Source organism: Argiope bruennichi, chromosome 10 (assembly GCF_947563725.1).
Source record: "Argiope bruennichi chromosome 10, qqArgBrue1.1, whole genome shotgun sequence".
NCBI classification, from domain to species: domain Eukaryota; kingdom Metazoa; phylum Arthropoda; class Arachnida; order Araneae; family Araneidae; genus Argiope; species Argiope bruennichi.
The window spans coordinates 66,898,054-66,922,318 of record NC_079160.1 but is presented as its reverse complement, the minus strand read 5'-3'; the positions used below and the strand labels follow the sequence as shown (position 1 = coordinate 66,922,318).

Genomic DNA, 24,265 nt, shown 5'->3' with positions numbered 1-24,265 from the left:
GTTCACGACATTCCCCCCGTGTCATAACTTCCGGATGATGGATTAACTATTAACATAATATTTTTTATAGAATCAAAAAATTCATATAAAAAGTAATTAAATGAAGATAAATTCTTTGGCTTCCGTATTCTCTAAATGTGTGAACATTTTCAAAATGATTTAATCTTAGGATAGAAATCAAACCTTACTCCATGATCTCAATGAAAGTCACAACAGCGATGTTGCCATTCCAAGATTAAAATGAATCGGTACTAAATTTATTTGAGAGATTCAAAGTAAAAGCAAAGCTCCTGTTTACCTGAAGGTATGCCGTAAAAGCAGAAGACCAGAAGAAGGGCCACCTTCATCACCCGTGCTCTCTGCATAGTACCATGGCAGGACCCAACTACAGGCCGCGCCTACCTGTTGAAGAAAAAATGAAAAGCATAAGTAGTTGATCAAAATAGTTAGGGAAATATTATGAGTTAGATGCTCTTTCTGCCATCAATCAGCCATGAATATAACAGGAATTTCAGCATAATTAAAATACAAGTAATAGTTAGCGTGACATCATAGTTAAGTTAGCGAAAATTATACAGGCAAGGTTGTTCACAGACAAGTTCATAGATACCATTACCTTTAAAAGGTACTAAATTAGCTCTTGAAGAGTATCCATTAATGTATATATAAAAATCATTAATTATTCTTATTAAAAGTCCGTCGCTCATTATTTGGAAAAAATAAAAATAAAAAATATATTTTAGTCAACGTCCTTGCAATAAAATATTTTTGCAACGTCTTTGCTTTTAAACTTTTGATAAGTTTCCAATTTCTTAAGATAAGCATAAATTTCGAATATTTTTTTAAGCCAATCCTTACTTAAAATAAACCTGTGTTTGTGTCGGTGCTGTACAAGCTAGAAAATTTGGCCTAGAGCTACCAAACTTGGCACATATGTGATTTTGAGAATGGGAATATGTATCTTGGAATAATTTAAAATTTAAAAAAAATTAATTTAAAGATAGGAGAAATTTTTGGCGTTATTCTGGCAAACTTCCGAAAATATTACAGCATAAAAATGATTTTTGCATTAGTTTAAACTTAAAAAAAAATCTTTTCCGTGATAATAACAATTTTGCGCATAATTTTTTTAAATCTTTAAAAAATATCTCTTTTATATCTCTTTGCTGAACCTGTTTTAATTTTCTTTCAGCAATAAAATCAGGAAAAAACTTCCACAACAAAATTCCATCTTATCACGAGTATAAGTAATCAGAGGTTCGACATGTACTAGTTATATGTTGCACGTGCCTATAAGATACGATTTTCTTTTTCAGCATTTCTTCGAATTATATGTGTTTTGTTCCCTTATAGTTTGTTATTTTTATAGCAAGTTTAAAAAAAGTACCAACATAATTCTCTACGACTAGCTCACATTCAACATTTCTTTTACAGTAGGTTACTTCATAAAACTGCATAGTTAGGACCGGTTTATAACGATTTTCACGTCGTCTTTAATCGAAGCAATCAATCATAATTTCATTTTCGTCATAGAAAGCTTATTATTTAGGACACACAGCACAAAATTCTCTTCGGTGCTTTCTAATTAAGGGCGGAAAATACATGGATTCAATCCTTTCTCTGTAATATGCGAAATACTTTATTTGCTTTAAGTTTGTATGCATTATAGGACCACCTCCATGAAAGGAGTCTGGTCTGACAGCTTATTAGTCAGTTTCTACTTTCTTGTATTCAAAGTATACAAAGGAAAAACATTTAATCGTTAAAGAATTCAGCCTCGATTGTTACATGAATCTCTACTTTAGAGGCAGCTTCAAGACAGAATTTTTAATAATAATTATGTTTATCAAAGCGTATAAATGAACACTGTAACTCAAACACATAATTAATACATTTTTTTAATTACAATGAATTATAGTTACTTTTCATTGTTAGTAAGAAAATCATTAACAGATAATTATGCTAAACTTTTCAAGAATTTTAATACTTTACTAATTTTTTTCTATGATTTGTATGTTAAAAAGTATATCATACACATTTTTATGAAATTAAATAAATACTTCATACCATGTTGGTTAAGTTAAAAATATGCTAAATGTATATTGTATGTATGTAATATGTAACAAAATAGACCAGTTATTAAAAAAGGGGCCCATATTGTGCACTGCTTTAAACTGCAAAATGCTTAAATCGGCCTCTGAGCTCATTTTCTTTGGTTTCCACTGCGGTTGAAGTTAATTCAATTCTTGCTTATCTTTCGAGTTTGACATGCTATTTTGAATAGTTTTTTGATTATAGCTAAAAAAATATGAGAAATTCCTTTTTACTTTTTCTTACAAGTAGAACAGAGAAAGTATAGTAATCGTAAAAAAATTCGAACCCGAGATTTTGACGAATCTCCTCGTTTTGGAACTCCCCGAATTCCAAAAACATATTTTTGGAAAATGTCCGTCTGTCTGTGACGAAGATAACTCAAAAACGCTTTGAGCTAGAGAAATAAAATTTGGTATATAGTCTGTGTACCAAATTTGAGGATTTCTGTCAAATTTTGAGTAAAACCTGTTTAAAGGAAATCTGTTTGTCCAGTTATTCGAATATAATTTAATTCGATAACTACAAAACGAAGAGAGCTAGATAGATAAAATTCGGCACACAGATTTAAAAATTATAGTGTGGACAACTGTCAAAACTTGTGAATCAAAACCAACTATGGGTTGAATTTCAATCGGTCTGTATTTTCAGAAACGTGACAAAGCGATAATTCAAAAACAATCATTTAAATATATCAAATGTGGTATGGGATTTCTGACTACAAGTGTAGTTTTCTGTCAGATTTTTATTTTAATCGATTGGGAAAAACGTGTCTAAAACACAGATTCGATTTTCGGATATTATTAGCTTTATGCCAGGATTAATCACCAAATAACTCGCCAAGGTTGACACGACAAATTCAATAAAAATGCTAAATTCTCGTCAAATGTTTGTGCATGTTTCAGGTTCGAACTCTCGACGTTAGGGTTCATAGCCGAGTAACATAGCCACTAGACAAAAGTGTACACTCCTGTCCGGAAGTTGTTATCTGGCTTATGATGTTACCACCACAATAGTCCCCCACCAGTGAGTCGGTAGAGTTTACCGCGCCAGTTATGGCGAGCGACGAACGTTGTTATCGCGCCAAGTGTTATGGCGGGCGACGGCGAGCGTGTGTGAGTGGTTGTTGCCGGTAGATGAAGCCACGACAGATGAATGAAGGATGCGGTTATTCAGAACCAGGGTCACCAATGTGCATGTTTCAGGTTCGAACTCGCAACGTTAGGGTTCATAGCCGAGTAACATAGCCACTAGACAAAAGTGTACACTCCTGTCCGGAAGTTGTTATCTGGCTTATGATGTTACCACCACAATAGTCCCCCACCAGTGAGTCGGTAGAGTTTATCGCGCCAGTTATGGCGAGCGACGAACGTTGTTATCGCGCCAAGTGTTATGGCGGGCGACGGCGAGCGTGTGTGAGTGGTTGTTGCCGGTAGATGAAGCCACGACAGCTGAATGAAGGATGCGGTTATTCAGAACCAGGGTCACCAATGTGCATGTTTCAGGTTCGAACTCGCAACGTTAGGGTTCATAGCCGAGTAACATAGCCACTAGACAAAAGTGTACACTCCTGTCCGGAAGTTGTTATCTGGCTTATGATGTTACCACCACATGTTAAAGTTTCGTAACTATTGTACACCATCGCCATATAAGATGTTCTCTGTCATGACAAATTTATTAGAGAGTATGCGAGAAAATTTCGGGGAGACCATTCCCGCTGGTCACCAAATAATCGCCAAGGTTGACACAACAAATTCAATAAAAATGTTAAATTCACGCCAAATGTTAAAGTTTCGTAACTATTGTACCCCATTGCCATGTAAGGTGTTCTCTGTCATGACAAATTAGAGAGTATGAGAGAAAGTTTTTTGGGAGACCACTTACGCTGGTTTTAATAGCAACAACAAAGTGTTTTCACAACATCAGGCTTTTATGCAATAGGAATTAAAACAGAGAGAACTGCAAGTACAAATTCCTGTCATATGTTCAAAAACATCACGACTGAATATCACAGACAAAAGAATCTTTCCATTTCAGTCAATAAACCTTGTGGTTTTGGAAGAAAATCTCACAGGCACTTGTAAGCATAGAAATAAATCTTTCTTTAGAACGTGCTCTGATTTTGTAAGCGTTCAAGTTCTTATGGTGAATTACGATTCGTAAGTTGAGAAGAAATCGTTAACGAATTGAATTAGTCAAAATCGTAAATATCCATAAGATCGAATTATTTTGTCACCGAGAATTTATTTATTTTCAAGTAAATGCGATGGATTTTTTTTTTAAAGTCGTCTTTCTTTCATTCTGAAATTTGATCGACTTATTGGACAGATACGAGGCAGTGAGAACAGATGTTTGCCTTGACTTCTGACCTTATCGTGATCTTTTCAGGAAAATCATAGCAATGTAAAAAGGGTAGTTTTGTTGTTATTGAATTCTTGTGGTTATTTTCTCAAGTATGAAGTATTAAGGCGCATAAAAAGAAAACGCATTACAATAAGGAAAACAACAACAAAAAGATCTTAAGGATAAGACGAATTTTCACATTTCACTCTTTCTTGAATCCGAAAAAACACATTGTTGAAATTATGTCAGTCTGTATGAGACCATAATTAAAAAAAATCTAGTATGTGGCGTTAATATTATTTATAAATTTGGTATTAGGTCTTTACACTTATAATTGAACGACTCTATCATATTCCAGACCAAATCTATCTAATGGAAGTTTTTCTGTCTATCTGTATAATGTGAAAGCAAAAATTCAAAAATGCAGTGACAAGATAATGAAATTTAGAATAATGGTATATTATTAGTATTTTAGATTTACTTCAAATTTTGGAAAATATCAATCAAAAGGGTGACTCTATAGATTTGATGAATATTATGCGAACATGGATTGATTATGTAAACAGAGGCAATTATAAGCTATTGAAACACATAGCTTAAAATCTAATGTATTGAAAGATGCAAAGAAAGAGAGTAAGAAATAAAGTAAAATATTTTTTTTACTTCATTAATTCGATCAATTTTCATTAATAATGTTAGGTTCTTTTTAGTTATTATATATGTACTCTCGCTTTCACAAGAATTTATTTTTAAAAATCGTTTCAAATTTACAATATATAGATATAGTTTTATTTGGTGTCTGATAATAGATTATTAAAAATATCACCAAAATATAATTATCACCAAAAAAGCACCACTTAACAGTTCAAAGACAATTTACTGTTAAATAAATATTAAAAAAAAACCAAACGAAAATTTTATAATTATAATCTTTTAGTAATTATTTTATTACTATATTTACAGAACTTATTAAAATACGAAATCAAAAGATTTGAATGCATTATAATTATAAAATTCCGTTGACAATGCTACGTTTTTTTAGTCATTATATCTGTCATCTTGCTTAAGCTAGAATTTATATTAAATTTACAAAAAATAGCGATGAAATAAATAGCCAGTTTTATTTGGTGTGTGATAATAGTAATAAATTTATAATTATCACCAAAGTAACCTCATTTAATTGTTCAAAGGCAATTTAAGGTTAAATAAATATTTATGAAAAAAACCAAGCGATTTTTTTAAAAATTATAATCTTTTGGTAATTATTTTATTATTAAAATTTAAAGAGATTATTATAATACGAAATCAAAAGATTTAAATGCTTTATAATTATAAATTCCGTTGATAATGCTACGTTCCTTTTAGTCATTATATCTGTAATCTTGCTTACGTTAGAATTTATTTAAAAAAAATAGTTACACATTTACAATAAATAACCATAAAATAAATAGCTATCTTTATTTGATGTTTGATATTAGTATTCAAATTTATAATTATCAAAAAAAAAAAAAAAAAAGCACCATTTAACAGTTCAAAGGCAATTTATTGTTAAATAAATATTTAAAAAAAAAAAAAACCAAACGAAAATTTTGTAACTTAATCTTTTGGTAATTATTTTATTACTATATTTACCAAGCTTATTATAATACGAAATCCAAAGATTTAAATGCATTATAAAATTCCGTTGATAATGTTATGTCTTTTTTAGTCATTATATCTGTAATTTTGCTTACGTTAGAATTTATTTTAAAAACATCATTACAAATGTACAATAAATAGCTATAAAATAAATTGCTAGCTTTATTTCGTATGTGATATTAGTTTTATATTAATAATTATTACCAAAGAAACATCATTTAATTATTCAAAGACAATTTAATGTTAAATAAGTATTAAAAAAAAAACCTAGCGAAAATTTTGTAATTATTGTCTTTTAGTATTATTTTTTTACCATAATTTAAAGAGCTTATTATACAAAAAATACAAAATCAAAAGATTTAAATGTATTATAATTATAAAATACCTTATCCACAATGATTGGGTTTGATTTGATTTTGTCAATGATATTACGGCACTTGAAACTAAAGAAAAATATAAAAGTCAACTACAATGAGATTTCTATCTTTCATCATTGATGGGCGTTGTACGCAGCCATAACGAACATCCTCAAATACTTACAATGACGTTCATCTAGCAGTTCTAAGCCATATAATGTCTATAATGGCCTGTCAATGAATGTTATTGAACCAGTGAGTTAGTAGTCAATCCATTTAACATTATAGGCAAACCCGATCATTGGCCATATTTTCCTTTCCATCAGCTGAGAAAATAGCTACTTTGGAGGTCTTTCTTGCATTTTAAAGAACTAAATGATGCAAGAAATAAGATATAAAAGTTTTTTTGAAGGAAAAGGAACTATCCAGACTTGCTGTAATAACGGAGTCAATTTATCATATTTTTAGTTGCATTTATATAACAGGTAATTTGAATACGAAAAACGTCTAGTAGTAACGCTTATCGTTTTCTAGTTATCTGATAATAAGGCATCTTTGGAATATTAATATGCTTTAAGGGATTTCAGTTATCTGCTCCATTGGAATTACACTTGTGTTATAGAAATATTGCCCAATGTCGTTAATGTAGTTATTTTCTAATTATGTTAGTTAATAAATCTCACTCGTTCTTAATAGGCTTATTATGTATATGATAGCTTATATTTAACTCTCCACAAAATTTGCAGTACAAAAAGAAAGGGGGGGGGCATTTGGATTCGACTGATTTATTTATCATAAATAAATTTCTCGGGATGGAGTTTGTTGATCTTTATTATTTATACAAAATTTAAAAAATGCATTTAAAAATTTAAGTATTTTGTTTTTGTTATCGAAATATCAAGCAAACAAACGATCTTTAAAAATTTTTTAGAAACTTTTGTCAATTTTTTTTTTTTTTTTGGAAAATTTGATTTTAGAAACATTTGAGTATTAGAAATGCGTTTTTCTTTCAACTAATCAAAATTTATTTTATGCAAAAGGTACTGATTCGACTATCTAATCAAAAATTTATTTGCTTTAATGTATACCATCAAGTATAAAAATAAGCATAAAATAATATTTACGTCCAACAACAAATCAACTTAATGAAAAATAGAGATAAAATAGTACAATTTAGTAGTTATAAGCGTTAAACAAATAATCTGTGAAAAACATAAATAATCAGTTATTAAGGCTATCTGTAATTACGACAGATATATAAAAAAAAGGAATAAATTGTCACATATATGTCAAAAAATGTGATTTGAGCAATACACAAATATATTAATGGCTTTTTTATTTGAATTTCAGCAATGCCTTTTCCTTTCCCAAATTTAATATACCATGCATATAAGAGATATCCATGGAATAACTGCATACCCCACTGATATCTTATTATAATTTAAGTACTACCGGATATCTTGTTATAATTTAAGTATCGAGTATTTTATTATCTTCATTTAAGAATTGGGTATTGCATATCCCCAAAGCGATTTTGAATCCTTATTACTCCTCTTGAGTAATCATGTTAATACCTACTAATTAATCAGCCTCTTTTACATCGTAATTTTAGCGTTATTGAAACAAAAACTATTTTGTTACGTATTTAGTGACTTAAATAGAATTTCCCATTTCGGATACCAACCTTCTCACTTCTTTAGCATGATTCTTACTCCATTTTTGATCTCATAGCACCTGTTTTCAATGTTACTTTGAAATCCTTGTAGTATTAGACCAAATAGCAATTATCATGATAAATTAATCCCTTTAAAACAGACGAAACTAATTGCAGAAGTGTAAACAGCAAATAGGAGGCCATGCCTATATGCCCCGAAGCACACACACAGTCAGTGACATCTCAGATGATTAAATGTAGCAATTTCGGCTTGAAGACTTCCGATGTTAATCTCGGCATGCCTTTTGTATGTGGTTGGCATTGGATCAAAGAGTGAGAAATCAGTTGGTGGGCTGAAGCTTCTTGGGCAACTTTTTTTCTGTGCCAATACATAATTACCAGCAGGTAGCTGACAGTAGTCCCTCCAGTGACATTATTTTCTGCTGAACAAGCTTTCGTCTTGAAATGGTAATTCACTTTTTTTTCTTCTCGTGATAAATAGTTTTCCCATAGAAGTTCAGCTCCCCTGGTAGAAGAATGTATTCATTCCCTGTGGGGCAGTTCAATTTATGCGCATATGAGGCTCTAGAAGGCCATGAAGAAGAAAGCACCTTTAATCAATGCCATTTTGTGTCTTTAATCAATGTCCTGGAGGTTGAGATATTAAGCTAAAAAGGAGTGGTTGCTAATTATAAAACATCTTATTTAAAAGACTGTCGAACACTAAAGAACAGATATTATTTCAAAAGACATAATAGATGTAATGGCATCATGTTTTTTAAAAGCTTTTCTTGATAAAGGGTTTCTATTTAAGTTAAATAGAGGAGTTTCAGTTATATGTTTTACTAAAAAATTAAAAGCTGAATGGAAAGTTGTAGCAATGTAAATTCGTTTTGTTTCTTTATCGTTCGATTTAAAATTGCAAAATAGATCTTTAACCTCAACATCAATGCATGCCTTGCACTTAGAATCGAGACAATTCCCAAACAGTGATGATGGACAAGCATACAAGCAAAAAGTAAGACGTATCTGTTTGAAAATATTAAAGGAAAAATAATTATAATAGAAGACTGAACCAAACATTAACAACAATATCAATAAAAAAATAGATGGCCGCATTGAAGTATAATAGTATATAAGGCATAAAAGCAAGTTTTATATCAATAATTTTTGAAAATTTTTCAGGAAATATTATTGACACCTCGTAAGTATTCAATTTATTTGAATGTACTATCAAATTTTATTAAATTATATTTTAAAGAAATCAAAGAAAACCATTGAAATGCTAATGTATTTCTATTAATTCAAATCGCTAATTTCAGTTAAGAAAAGTTTCAAGTGATATTTATATCGCAGATGAAAGATCTTGACTAATTTCTATGTTTTAGAAATTAATATGAGCTTATAAAAAACCCATAATTTTCAATCAAAACACGATAAACAGATGTCACAGTTTTTTATTTTCTAAAACAGTGTTTTTCAATCTGTGGTGCTTGAAATTGTCTCAAAGAGTACGTGGAAAAAAAAAGATGTAATGGCTAACCTTTATAGATAGAAAGAAAAGATAAACGGAGTTATAACAATTAATGTTTCCCATCCAAATTATATTTCATTATGAAATATCTAGAAAATTAAATTAAATCCGAAATAATTTTAATTTTAAAATATATGAAGTTTTAATAATAAATATAAGTATATTTTATCTGCAAGATCAGTATCTATCAAGAAGGAAATGACCACAGATCAAGACTTGACAATTATATTTCAATAATCTTTACACAAAGTGGCTAGATAATTCGCATTGTTTTCTGTAACAAAATTTTATTTCTGTGACTAGATTTTTTGATACAAGTTCGGTAAAGACTTTCTTGATCATCTTGCATTCGGATTTTAAGTTACTAAGTGGTTTGAGGATGCCAAACAACCCCAAAATTCCTATTAATTGTGCTTCTATAACGATTTCTAATTTAATTAATCAAATGTGCTTAATCCTCAATATGCCGAAATTTTGAATAAGTGGTAAAAATAAAAATACTTCTGTATTATAGTGTTATTATTGAACTTGAATGCAGACGTTAATAATTATTACTGATGTGGGTAGGGGGTGGGGTATGTGGAACACTGATGATAGACCAAGAGCTATACAAATAAAAAAGAAGTTGAGAAACGCTGCTGTAAAAGAAAATCTGCAAAACGAGATGATATTATAAAGTGTTAAAATACAATTAGTATTTTGATTTATGATTTATTTTGAATGAAGTAGAAAATGTAATTAATCAGTTTTTACACAGTCAAACGAATACATTTCCATTTCATACACGTTTTAATATCCACTTCAAAATAAACATGTTTTGGATGGCAGATACATAGAACAGTTCAAAGACACATGTTTCAAACACACGTATTTTGAAAAAATGAATCCAATTTCAAATGCAATTGTATTCGTGTAATATTTTTTTATCCCATAATAATAATAACAAAAAAAAAAAGCGATTTCCCACCACAAGTAAAAGGCATTTTTTTTATTGGCTTATTAAGGTAAAAAAGTGGGCGGGGAGTAAGAGATCAATTGTTAATATTGCCAAAAAAAAAAAAAAACCCTGAAGGGGGAAAAAAATGACGGCATTTCGCCTTTACAATTCATGGCATTTTTCGAAATCATAGTACTTGCCTTAGGATTATTTTCCTAAAGAATAGGGTAATAAACTGATTGATCTCAATTTTCTGAAAAATTATTGCTTGCAGCGTCCACGGAAATGTAAACATAGTATATCATGAAAAGAAGAGATATCTCGTAGAAAAAAAGGTGAAGAAAATTCCAGGTCAAGTTCTATTGGCGCGCTTGAAGGTCGCTGGGTCAATATCCAAAGCACACGACCGGTTGCCAGATTCTTAAAAAATTGTTCAGATTATTTTCTGATGATGAAAAAAAAGATAAGGGTAATAACAATTTCCTTTTCGTCAATAACACATAAATAAAAACGCTTCCAGTCGAGTGTCGCTGTCCTCAAGGCACTGTTGAGTTGTTTACTCTAATAGGATTCCAAATGCAAACGATAAATTTTTTCCTAGCTGATATTTAGTGATTGGTCAGCTGCGTGTGAAGTCGTTGAAAAGGAAGAGTGATTCATTTTCCAAGATAAAATCACTGAAAATAACATTTTGTTGCGGAAACCGTGACAAATTAATGCAAACGATTTGATTCTGGATTAGGTGTTGAATACAAAATTTATTTTATTGTGACATTAGAGTGAAAATTGTCATTGTAATTGCAAATGATGTTTTCCAGATATGCTTCTTTGATAATCTAAAAAAGCAGATGTAAATATCTTTCGGAAATGATGCTTTAGAAGGAAAAAAGTCATGCAAGGCTTAATCTTTATTAACTTCCTTTGAATAAAAAGGGCATAGATATTGTTTTTTAATTTATTATTTATTTAAATCCTAAATGTTCCAAAGATATCTATCTATCTAAAATAATCCTTTAAATTATTCTTAGAAAGTCCATTAAAAATTACAAAATAAAACAGCTGCATTATCTAGGACAATCATACGAAACGAGGCTTAACTAATTATAAACAATTCAAGTAATTGGTGATAAGTTAAATTGGACTATATACAAAACTGGAAAGAAAGAATTCAGAGAATATAGCTATCATAATAAGAAACGGAAGTTAATATCAAACAAATTTACTATGAATATAAATTAGCGAAACAGTTTATGCGGAGGCTAGTGAAAGTGAAAAAGAAAAGTTAAAAGATAAAAGTGTCAAATCATCCGAATATTGATGACTGGAATATAATTTTAAATGCAATAATATAAACAGAATATGATAATTAGACATTGAGAGATTATTGAGATTAAAACTGGTATTTAGATATCAAAGTAGTTCAGTTCTTGTTTGTTAATTCATTCCTGGTATGTAAAAATTAAACTGCATTTTTAAATGATAGGATGTGCTTGAATTTATTTATTTTAATGATGCATTGAAATTGAGAATATCGTTAAATCAAATATAAACCCTCAATCAAATCAAGAAATCAAGTATCTATTCTGTGACGGGATTCTTAAGTGTTAGACAATTAACTATTTATGCGATAATTGTACTTAAAAATGTTTCTTTATATATATGCAAATATAATTTGAAAGAAACACAGACAGTTTCGAAAAAAATGCATTAAAATAAACATAATTTGTGTTTTATATTCGAATTACTGCTCTATTTATAACTTTTTTTCTTGCAACAATTCGATTCTGATGAAGATTTAGTAACTGATACAATTAATTTTAACTATTCTCAGTATCTGGAACCGAAATTATAGAGATTCTCCCAAAATGTTGCGATTATTTTCTTTTATAAAAAAATTTATTAAGTCATACAATATCAATGCTTGTTCTAAACACAACTTTCTTTATTTTGTCACACGACATTTATAGATTGAAATTATTATAGCCGTAAAAGAATTTTACCTCGATCTTTTGAACTATGTTATTCCAATTTTTTTTTTTTTTAGATTTACATGTGCTTGTCTATCTATCTTTGTATATATAAAAGAGATTATGTTAAATTCAAAAGCAAGACAAAAGAAATTTGATATATGCGAGTTTTACACCAAAACTATACATTTTTAGAGCATAATAAAACTATAGAATAGATTTTTATGATTATCAAGAGTGTTCAGATAGCAAAAACGCTGTTTGAGCTTGATAAAGCAGCTCTAGTTTTTTTTCACATTTAAATTACATTCATAATAAGCTAAAAAATATCAAGAATGCAAAGAACTGATTTTTAAAATTAAAATGATCATTTTGTTGAGTACAATATGTAAGCGAAATATTCAGATTGAATGGTACATTAGCTTAAAAGGTTGGTTAAACGCAAATTGCAACTTACAATTCAGTCATTCGTGTATTATGTCTCTGCATTAACAATTACTTTCGAATATGAAAGCTTTTAAATTAATAAATATTTGTAATAGCCAGTGATGACTCATTTAATAGAGTTTCTGAGCTGCAATTCCCTCTTTATATTATTTTAACCCGCAACTGGAGACATGAATTTCCTCACGTGACCAGGAACAAGGAGTCAAAATGTCTCTATTGCTATTTTTCTTTTTTGTCTTTTGTAAGCAGCATTGGAATTTATTTTCGAAACGCAATAAATTCTGGAAATCATGTAGTTATAAAAAATATTAATATTAAAAATGTTAAATGTTATAATATTAAACGTTGCTAAGATGTTATAAGAAAAAGCTAAACAATTTTTTAATGAGTATTTACGTCGTTTAGATATTCCGGAATTACACTGATGTTAATAATAGTTAGAATTTAACAAACAAAAATGAAGAATACAATATTTTAAAATATTATTTTAAGAATACTTCTTTATTCTTTTTGCATTATTCAAATTAAAGGCAATTTCAAAGACGTGGAACCAATGACTCCATAAATAACAACAAAACTTTGAAAACGAATAACTCGGTTATATGCACATGTTCATATTTAGACTTTTGCCAACATGCTGCCGAAAGAACAACTTGAAGGTTTTGAGGTGACGATTCTATTCGACAAAATACCACGTGATAATCAGAGCTAATGAACAACGCGGAGTCATTTTGACTCCCGTCTCCAGTTCCGGTTTAAATTGTTCTCTTTCGTTTTGAATTTAATTTTAGTTATTTTTTCACACTGAAAGTTCGATGTATAAAGAAAATGATTAGAAAATAATAAATGATGTAGAAAGCACGCAGATAATGAAATCATATGAAAGAGATATATAGGCTGGGGCTGCACGACTATTTATTAACGAAAACAGTGAAAATTAGCGTTTTGTACATTGCTAAGGGACAGACTGGAAAGCACAAATTTTCTTTTTTCTCACGGAATTTAATAATGGCTTTGCAAGAATTTCTGGAGCACATGTTTGGTGCTCTGTCAGCGGTTTCTACAAATTCAAAATTAAATTCATTTTCTTGAGATTTTTTTTCGCTTTCTTTCTTCCACTATTTCGACTCATGTTTGATATTAATTCGAAGGACTCGCATCGGATAATATATACTGTCTTTTTTTTGTTCGAAGTTACTCATTGAAGAAAAAGATGCGCTTGTAAATTTCTTAAATAAAATGTTTATAATCAGAATTGAAATTTATGGATGACTCAGAGGTAAAGTTGTTTATTCTTTAAACTGCATTGCATTTGTATTCTATCGAGAAAACGGTTTTACAGTTTATTCATTTCTCAACTGATAAGCAGCCACTGATGATAATATCAGTAACTGTCAAATATATAATCTTATTACTATTAAAAAAGTAATTACTATTGCAATTATCATATGTATTCTTAATTTTGGTCTAGGATGATTTGGTTTTAATTATGCGTTTCAACTTAACTGAACTTATTAACAAATGTCTAAATATAATAAGAGGTACATTTATATAAATTAATCACGTAGTACTAAGTCATAAATCATCTTTGCATATAAATTAAATGAAAATTACGTCTCAATGCTTCAGTTAACTTATAATAAAGTAGAAGGGAATGAAATGTATCATATATTAGGTTAGATCAAAGTAAAAAAAAAAGATTCATTAAAGAATTTAATCATGTAATAACTGCATTTATAAATATTTCAATACAATTATTAATCTAGAATTAGCTTTTAATATGCGTTGAGTTCATAAAACCAAGCTTGTTAATTGAACATGACCTTTCTCTTTTTTCATGTCTTTGAATAACGTTTATTACATGACCGATGTGTTGAATCGAAAATATCAACATCTCACTCCAACAAAAACGATGAACACTAGCAACAGCACCGTCACAGATCAGTCCGAAACATTTCGAGATATTTATCCAATTAATAATACGTTGGATAAATCCAAACCTGTTTATCTTTGTACATGGTCTAAATTGGTAGAGTATCTATCTCGAACAAAATACCTCGAGATACGAGTTAGAAAACATTTAGCAAACCTCAATTCGATGACCAACCATTAACGAACGACATGCTGTCTGCTATTTAATAACAGTTCTTGGCTCGGATAATTTTTTTTAGCTTAATACTATGCTCTAATTAACTGTGACCGGATATTGATTACTTGGAGAAGAGTTGAGCGATCTTATTTCTGAGAATCATCGATTTGTTTTATTGGCCATTTTTTGAAGACGCGTGCCAGGAATGTTTGTAAGCTGTGATATGTAATTTAAGTAGTATTGCAAACTGTAATAATCACGATGGTTGCTCAAAGACAGCACCTTAGTGACACCCATGTGTCCGATCTGTCAAAATCTTTAGAAGTTTCTGTCAGTTGGTTTGATATTTTTATAATAAGGTTTAGATAACGTAAATGGGTTGCTGTAATTGAAGAAGTGAATCTGCAGATTCATAATTAAAGTGTTAAAAGGTTGAAAACCAGACCGACAAACCTTCAAATTATGATAAAGTTAATCGAGAAGACAGTTAAGATAAATCTTTCTTTTCTTTACTTTTAAGAGATGAAGGTATGAAAGGATAATTATACCTTAATGAAAGTTAAAGAAATACTAGTTATCCTTTTTTTGTTTTACTTTTTAGACTCAGAAATGCTAACAAAAATTAATTAGTTTCTGGACTTTTATTAGTCATGACAAGACTATGAAGAAATAAAGTGATAACAAGAGTTGTATAATAATTAGAATTTTTAAACGAGAGAGATATAATAAATAAATAAAAACTCTACCAGTTAAAATTAGTGAAGAATGTTTTTTATAAAAGAAATTAGAGAGATTTTAATTGTTAAAAAATTCTAAATATTAAAAAAATCATCTAATTAATTCCATAAAACGAAGTAACTTCAAATTTTAATTTTTTTATTTTGTATAAATGCCCTTACTTATCTTAATTTTGTATTTCTATCCAAAGAAAATTTTATTTCAAACTTTATAAACTTCATGTTATTATACATAAATGACTTGTATTGCAGGTACATTGAATTTCTATTCTAATAATAATTATTATTATATAAATAACATGATATACAATAAATTAAATTGTTATTAATAATATTAGATAACAAATTAAAATTCAAAAGTGGCCAAGCAACCGCTAGAATATGTATATATATATATATTCATAAAAAGAAACATTACTCCCAAAATGGAATTTTTATTTTATTCTTTTGAGAACATGCAATAGCTAGCTACATTTGACATTTTATATTCACAGAATTACTACGCTTTAGATGAGATTTATATGTTTATATGGCAGCTGCTTTCTAAGTCTTGACCACACGATTCTTCTGAAGTCATTTTACTAACTTTACATAATACTCCGAAAATTAAAGCCTGATTCAACATTAAAAAAAGAAATCGTGATATGCATTAAATGCAGTGCCGAGACTTTGTTATTTATTAAATTACCCAATGTAGAAAGGAACGGCAATGATTATACGTCATCCTCTCGTACCAATCATGAGAGTCCGATAAAACTGAACTCTACATTATAATCTTGTTACCACGAATCGGTTATCTACTCGGGATCTACATGTCAGTCAAACACAGGTTTGGAATCCTGTATGAAATGTTAGTTGGAATACCGTAATGTTTCAAATATTTGATAGTCTAAATTGTTGTAATCAATCATTCTTAAAAAATCTGAGCAATTGAGCCATGCAGTTAAGCCTTTTATTTTTATTAGTTGTTCGGAGATTCAAAAGTAGGCAGTTGTTATGAATAAAATTTTTTAGAGAGTGCGTTTAAAACAAATAAAAAAAAATCAAGCATAGCTTAAAGTAAAGTTTGTTTTTAGATGTGAAAATAATTCATGGTTTATTGCAGTTTAATTTTTTATATGAGTCATGATTAATATCGTGAACTTTTATAGGGAAAAAAAACCCCAAGTCACCTAATTTGTTAAATATGTGTCTCCTTTTGAAGATACCTGAGGCAATAGCGGTTCGTCGCTCAGAAAAGAATAATACAAATTAAATTTTCCCAATAGAATACGGATGAAGTAAAGTTAAAAAAATCTTTTTCTTTGAGTAATTAAATATTTTTAGTCGTGATCATCTAAAAAATATTTTTAAAAAATCACCACTGCATCTTTTTTTCAATGAATGGTTTCTAACAAAATAAAATGAGTATATATTCAATAAAGGTGATTTCAGCCAATGAAATGAAACCAGAACCGAAATTATAATAAAAGAAAGAGAAAGGGGAAAAAATGAAATCTGAAATTACAAAATAATCGTCTGAGAAAATTTTATTTTGAAATATAAATTGAGATTAACGAGAATTGGCTTTTTAAACCATAATTGGTCACATGAAATGCATTGATGAATTGCACCATCTGAAATATTTTGAAGAAAATATATTGGGTTTCCTGTAATAATTTCTCTGTAGAACTATTTTGAAAAACATTTTATTGTTCAGTTTATATAAATACATTACATACAATAAATGGTGGAATTTTCTCCAGTTATATTTTAAGCCTTCATTGATATTTCTATGAATATTTTTTATTTTATAAAGCATTTTTTGAATGGCGGAACATGAAATTTTTAAAGCATAATTGGTCATAACACAAACATCGAATAATTGGTCCGTCAGAAATATTTTGATCAAAATTAGATTGAACTTTATCCCATAATCTTTTTTTTTTTGAAAGAACTCATTAATTCTTTAAGACGTAGAAATTTAAGACTTTGCTTTAGAATCCAGACCTAAAAATTCCTGTATTTTTTTTAATTTTCTACGTTCCAGTTGTAAAGCCTGTTCATACTCATATTTGATTGGAAAACTTTATTTTCCGATCTTTTTTATTCTAATAATTTTTTGTTGCTTTTTCATTAACAGTCTCACTCAGTGGATTCAAATACCTGATGTTTTTTTAATATATTATAATATTTAAAAAAAATAAAAGGTATGAAAATTATTTTCAAATCAAATATTTTAGGTTCCTCATATCAAAATTTTTACTGTTTGATAAATATATACTTTGCATCTGAGGATCCAACATGCAACAAAGATTGGATAGATATTTAGTTCAATAACTGATATTCAAACGCTTAGTTCAAAATAAGAACCGGATTTCGCATTAACAACGCCGTGCGAAAACAAATGCTTCTGACAAAAGGATACAACACAGGAAAGTAACTTGACACTAGTAGGTCGCATTTACCTGTACTTACTAGTCAAATGAACACTCAACTATGTATACACACCTTTACATTGACAAAATAATCCAACCTCAAATTCATAACAAGGCAGTAATTGGACATCAGATGGAAACAGGATTATGATTTAGCAGTTTATCCTCATCAGGTGACAATTAATAGGCAGCAGAGGTCAAGGTCTGTGCAAAATGACCTTCCATTATCTTCAATGATTGTAATTAAAACATAATTAGATGTTACTTCAGGTCAAACTGATGAGTGTAACGCCGAAAACTTTGGCCAAACAATAGAGTGGCGATTTTTCCTGACCTAAAATAGTTTTGTAGTTGAACAGATAGATAGTCAAATATCCATTGTAATTAAAATCAGATCGATGCGTTATTTAAAATGATGAATTGTTGCAATCATTTAAAGAGGAAGCTTGTATCATGTTTATTAATGGATCCATTTGTTTGCGTTTAATTATCTTCTCGGCTGCTTTGAGATTGTGAGAAAATGCACTGCGGTTAAAGATAGTATGAAAGTTGTATTCTAAATAATCTGAACGAAATGTAACGAAGACCGTAACAAAGAGGTTCAATAAAATAAAATGTTAAAAAAAAATTGATGCTTGTTTAGTTAATTCTAATTGTTCATCTCGTATTTCTGGGGAAAATGTTTTAAGATGCATTTACATAAGTTCTATTGATACATGGAATTTTTACATCTAATTTTTTCATACAAATCAGTGCAGTGGTATTAATACTTTTGACGATGCAATGAGTTTAAGAACTTTAGGCTTTAACACTCTTTTTTCTGATTGCGAATTTGATAAATCTGATGCAAGAATCAAAGAAAATACACGGTTGCCTCCAAGAAAATGTCAAACGTTTTCTTTGTCTTAATTGGGATCCTAAATTAATATTTTTTTTTTTATTCATGTAAGCAATTTTTTTTATTTATAGTATTCTAATTTAGTAATATTTATTCATTATATTCTGATCCAATATTCAGATCGAAGCGTTATTTAAGATGATGGATTGTTGCGATTATTCGAAGAAGAAGTTTGTAATTTTTTTTGGATATGTTTGCTTGCCTTGTGATTGTGAGAAATAATTAATTACTTGGTTAAAGATTGTGCTAAAGATTATAAAAAAGTTGTAATTTAAAACAGTTATCAGAACTAAAATAAATGAAAATGTTTAGGCATAATGCAATAAAAACTTTCGAATTAGCTGGAAATTAGTATACTGGCAAGGAAAAAACAACAACTTATAAATGAATTAATGTTTATTAACTTTTTTAGTTAGTTCTAATTTTTCTTTTTTTGGGGGCAAAGTATATTAAAATGTATTTATTTGATTATAAATGTTTTCTCTATTTGAGCTTTTTTTTGGTTTTGATTTGTATTGAGATCGAATTTTCGCCTAGCGCTTCTTCCTTTGTAATTTTAATCAAAGCAAATTTCGGGTTCGCCTCCATGAAAAGCCCAAGTGTTTTTGTTTTGTTGCTTTAATTGTGATACTAAATTAATATTTTTAATTCGTGAAAGCAATATTCTTTATTTTTTTGATTCTATTTCTTAATAATATTTTTTCATTTATTTGAACCCAGTATTCTCTACGTGTTGATTATTATTCATTCTAGCACAATATTCTTTATTTATTGAAACTCTCAATTCTACTCCAGTATTTTTTATCCTCAGTGTGCTAATATTTTGATAAAAGCTATAAACTGCTCCCCACCCCCCACCCCAAACTCTCTTTCTTGCATGTTGTTCAGAGTAAAAAAATGGAATGGAATTTAAATTGAAATTTTCATTTGGAATAATTCAGCGGCATTAACTATAAATATAGACAATTATGGATGCAAACATCATTATTATTGGAGCTACGTCGGCAATAAAAAGTATAAAAATAATTTTTTTCTACCAGAATATTTTCTTTTATATCGATATTGGTGGGATATAAAAAAGTTTCGTTCATTATTTCCCTTGTGAATTTTTCATATAAAGTTAACGTGCCCTGTTATCTATAATAACATGCGATAAGTATATGACTTACATGTATAAGTATACGACATATCTTACATTCAATAAGTATATGACAGATGCACTGTTTCAGCTTAGGCAGCGAACGTGCTCAATTACTCTAAGTTTATTCTAGTTCAGTTCAGTTCAGTTATATTAACTTCCTGTTTTTAAAGCAACACTAGGGCTATTTTGGGACGGACTTAATTCTGATCCCCGGTCAGATGACGAGGACTATACTTGAGCTGGTACCCCCTTTCCAAACTTCCACACCAAACCAGCGGGGTGACGGTTCTTTGGCTTCTACTGGTTCCGAAGCCGAGATCTTACCACCAGACCACCGCGGCCTCTAAAGTTATACTAAATTCAATCATTAGTTATTGTTGGTGCATGCTCGGGACAAAGAATATTGAAATATGTAGAGGGCATCACATCTGTAACTAACTCTAAAGTGTTGTTTGTAGTTGATGAGTTGAGTGTGTAGCTTATGAACACTGAAGTGAAAATTAAAATGTGAAAAGAGAAATTGTGCATTTTTAAAAATGAGTTTTCATATTAAAACAGTTATTAAGAATAACTTATGGTTGTACTTCGGCAGGCTCGCCAATCCACCTTAAGCTATAAATGATTTACTAATAGTCATTCATTGATTAAAGGTTTTCAAAAAATATTTCAAGTATAAATTTTGTTTCTAAAAGAGCGTTAGAAACCTAGCGTAGTGGCAAATTTTACATCATACTATTTTTATTATTAAGATGAAAAGTGTGATCTTGATATAATGTTAAAAGCTTAAAATTAGGGGTTCTTCGTGAGAACGCCATCCTTAGTAATTATAAGCTTGAACATTAGATGCATTAAAGAAGCATCAAGTAGAACCTATTATTGAAATCAGTATATTGCGGACATATGAAAGGCAAAAATAACTGATAATCTAAAACAACAACAAAAAAAACACCTTTAGGTAGCAAGGAAGGTGTGAAATAAATCATATCGGAGGCTGTTTGAGTGATGAGTTTTAGTTTCTGAACATAATTGCTTAGAGTCTCCAGTCTTATGATGGATATCTCTATTAGAGATTCTACGTTTTACTTGAAATGATGATTTCAAAGATATTTATTAACTTTGATCGTAGTCATTATGAAATTGAATAATGAAAATATCGGGGAGAAAATTCCTTTTAAATTATCATCCTCGATGTATAATGTTAGAAATCAATACTTCATTAATGCAAATTATAAAATGAATGAATCATCATCTTGCTTTTATGGAATTCTTGCTTGTATAAAGCGATTGAAAACTGAAGAAAATAATTAATTCATATTGAAATATTTTGTGAATTAAACGTAGGATATTTTATGAATGAAACATAACATTTTTTTGAATGAATTGTGATGAATGAATATTACTCTATGCAAAGCATTCCATTCGATTCATTGAGAGAATTCTTAGTGAATTTTTGCTTAAATAGAATAAATTTCTCTGTAAAAATAATAAATGAAACGAGACGCATTTATTACTTTTGTCAAATTCATGCAACAGTTGAAAGTAATTTAAAATTGCAAAGAAAACGAAAAATGTTTTAGCAGTGCAAAAATGCCCAGTTTTTATATTGCCTTAATATTACAGACATTAAGGCAGGTAAAAGAAGCTGTTGATATGGTTTTGAAAACGATTACTGATCATTAACAATCATCATAACAAGAAATCATTTTTTAACAAATAAATCACGTTTCTGAATTGATTACATGATATTAATTTAGGAATTTTAAATTCGATTGCTAATAATAAATCAGACGGATTTTATATTTCTTGAATTGAAATTTTATTTACTACATGGATACAGTTGTAATAAGTATTTACTATAAGATATTTTCAAATAATTTTTTGAATCAAAGTAATATTAATAGCTGAGATGTTTTATCTGATTTTATGTTTGTTCTAGTATATTCCTTTTAATTAAATGTCAAATTCATAGCTTACTCTAACTTCATAGATTATTTAATAAATTCTACAATTAATACAATTATCATGCATAGAATGCATTAAAAATATTTTAAAATGTTAAGATTTGTTTAAACAAAATACACGAGAGAAATATTTGTCAAACGTGCTCTTATGACAGATGCTATTAATGTTTACTTTCACGAACTGCTAACGCCGACTAGATCTCACGGATATTTCGACAACAATGTCTTAGCAGCTGAATTCGTTTTGCTGTCTCTTTAGAACGAACTCGCACTTACAAAAAAGGAACATAGAAATGATGATTCGAATTGATTCCTTATGCTATGACAAACTTCTATGAATACAATTTCTGCAACGGCGAATTAAATGGGCTTGATTCTATATATAAATAATATCCAACATAAACTTTATATACATAACATTACTTTAAATTATCTCTTACATCTAAAACAACAACAACAACAACAACAAAAAAATACAAAAACCTACTCTGTTAATATTGAAAATATTCAAAGAATGAAAAATAATGATATTGGAAATACCATATTCAGTAAGTTTTCAGTATATCTACAAAAATTATTGAACGTAAATAAAATGTAGATTTCATCAATTTCTACAAATTTAAGCGTGCGTGTGTGTGTTTATCTAAGATGTTTTCACAAAATACTCTGTTATTCAACGTGACGCAGATGTTACATTTTAAACTCCAAAGAAAGCTCTTCTCTTTAAACCTTCCTATCTAAATCTTCCATCTAGATATTTTCCCGCAGGCTATAATTTATTTTGTGCTGGTTGATTAGTTACTGAGAACTCCCAGTAAACTAATTTTAATAAATGCATTTCGTAGAATGCAGATAAATCTATTCCGTGCACGGAAGAGGTCTTCGTAGAATATAAAGTGCTCTATTTGTGCATGCTAATTTAAATACTTCTCAAGAACATGAACTTAATGGTTTTTTTTAGAATTTTCAACGAGTTTGAAGGAAATGGAATTCAATTCCTTGACACTAAATAGTTAAAAGCAGATAACTAATTTCTAATTTTAGCTAGAGATGAAATATATTTCGTTTTTGCTCTTTCTTAATATCAGTAAAAGAAGACTTGGTACACATTTTAAAATTAAAGTACAATGTTTTTGTCGTGGTAATTTTACGAACATTCTAAGCTTTTCTGAATATAACTATATATGTAAAAGACGTATTTAAATTTATTTCTTACTTTGCTCATAATTAACTGAAACATTTAAAACTATATGAATTAAATATTTAAATCTATTATTAGTGTTTAGAGCTTTTTGAACGCTTTTAAAGTACAATGTTTTTGTCGTGGTAATTTTAGAAATATTCTAAGCTTTTCTGAATATAAATATACATGTAAAAGAAGTATTTAATTTATTTCTTATTTTGTTTATAATTAACTGAAACATTTTTAGTTAAACTATATGGATTAAAAATTTAAATCTATTATTAGTGCTTTTTAACATACAACATTGAAATTAATTATTTCATCTGCAAATGAAAGACTCTATACGTAAAGAAAATAACAGTTTGAATTAATATATAAATCTTCGGCAAAAATTATAAATTAATAAATTAAAAATAAATATAGGCAAACATTTTATTGGGTTTAAAAGTTTAAGTAAAATAAATCCAAACGATTTAACAATCCAATAACCTCCAAACGATTTAAATTCTACAGCATTTCATTTGATATTTTCATATAATCAATTTCGATGCTATTTTTCTTACTTGTTAGCATTAAAATGAGAAACAAAAATGAAACCGAAGAGGAAAATTAATTAATCACTATTTCTTAAGACGGTAAATTAAAAAATACAACATGAGTAACTCATTTTTTTGTCTTTATTCGTTATTCGTAAATTAATAAGTATATATATATATATTTACATTATAAATAATGAACAAAATTTGAATTAGTTTAAAATAGATAAAAATTATAAACACCATCTGTTTTTGATCTAAATCCAATAAATAGTTTTGGAATTTAAATTTTGTTTAGTTAATTTTAACAATTTTTCAAAAATTGATAATTGAATT

The 24,265-nt window shown here is 28.8% G+C and overlaps 1 protein-coding gene across 2 annotated transcripts in view; it reads right to left on the bottom strand.

Moving 5' to 3' along the window:
* Nucleotides 1-24,265, bottom strand: part of LOC129988203 (cadherin-23-like) — a 209,276-nt gene that overhangs the window by 36,562 nt on the left and 148,449 nt on the right. For both annotated transcript variants that reach the window (XM_056096361.1, XM_056096362.1), the window contains exon 2: nt 299-402. In XM_056096361.1, coding sequence (XP_055952336.1) covers nt 299-365 — 67 coding nt within the window. In that variant the 5' untranslated portion in view covers nt 366-402. The remainder of the gene's footprint in view (nt 1-298; nt 403-24,265) is intronic.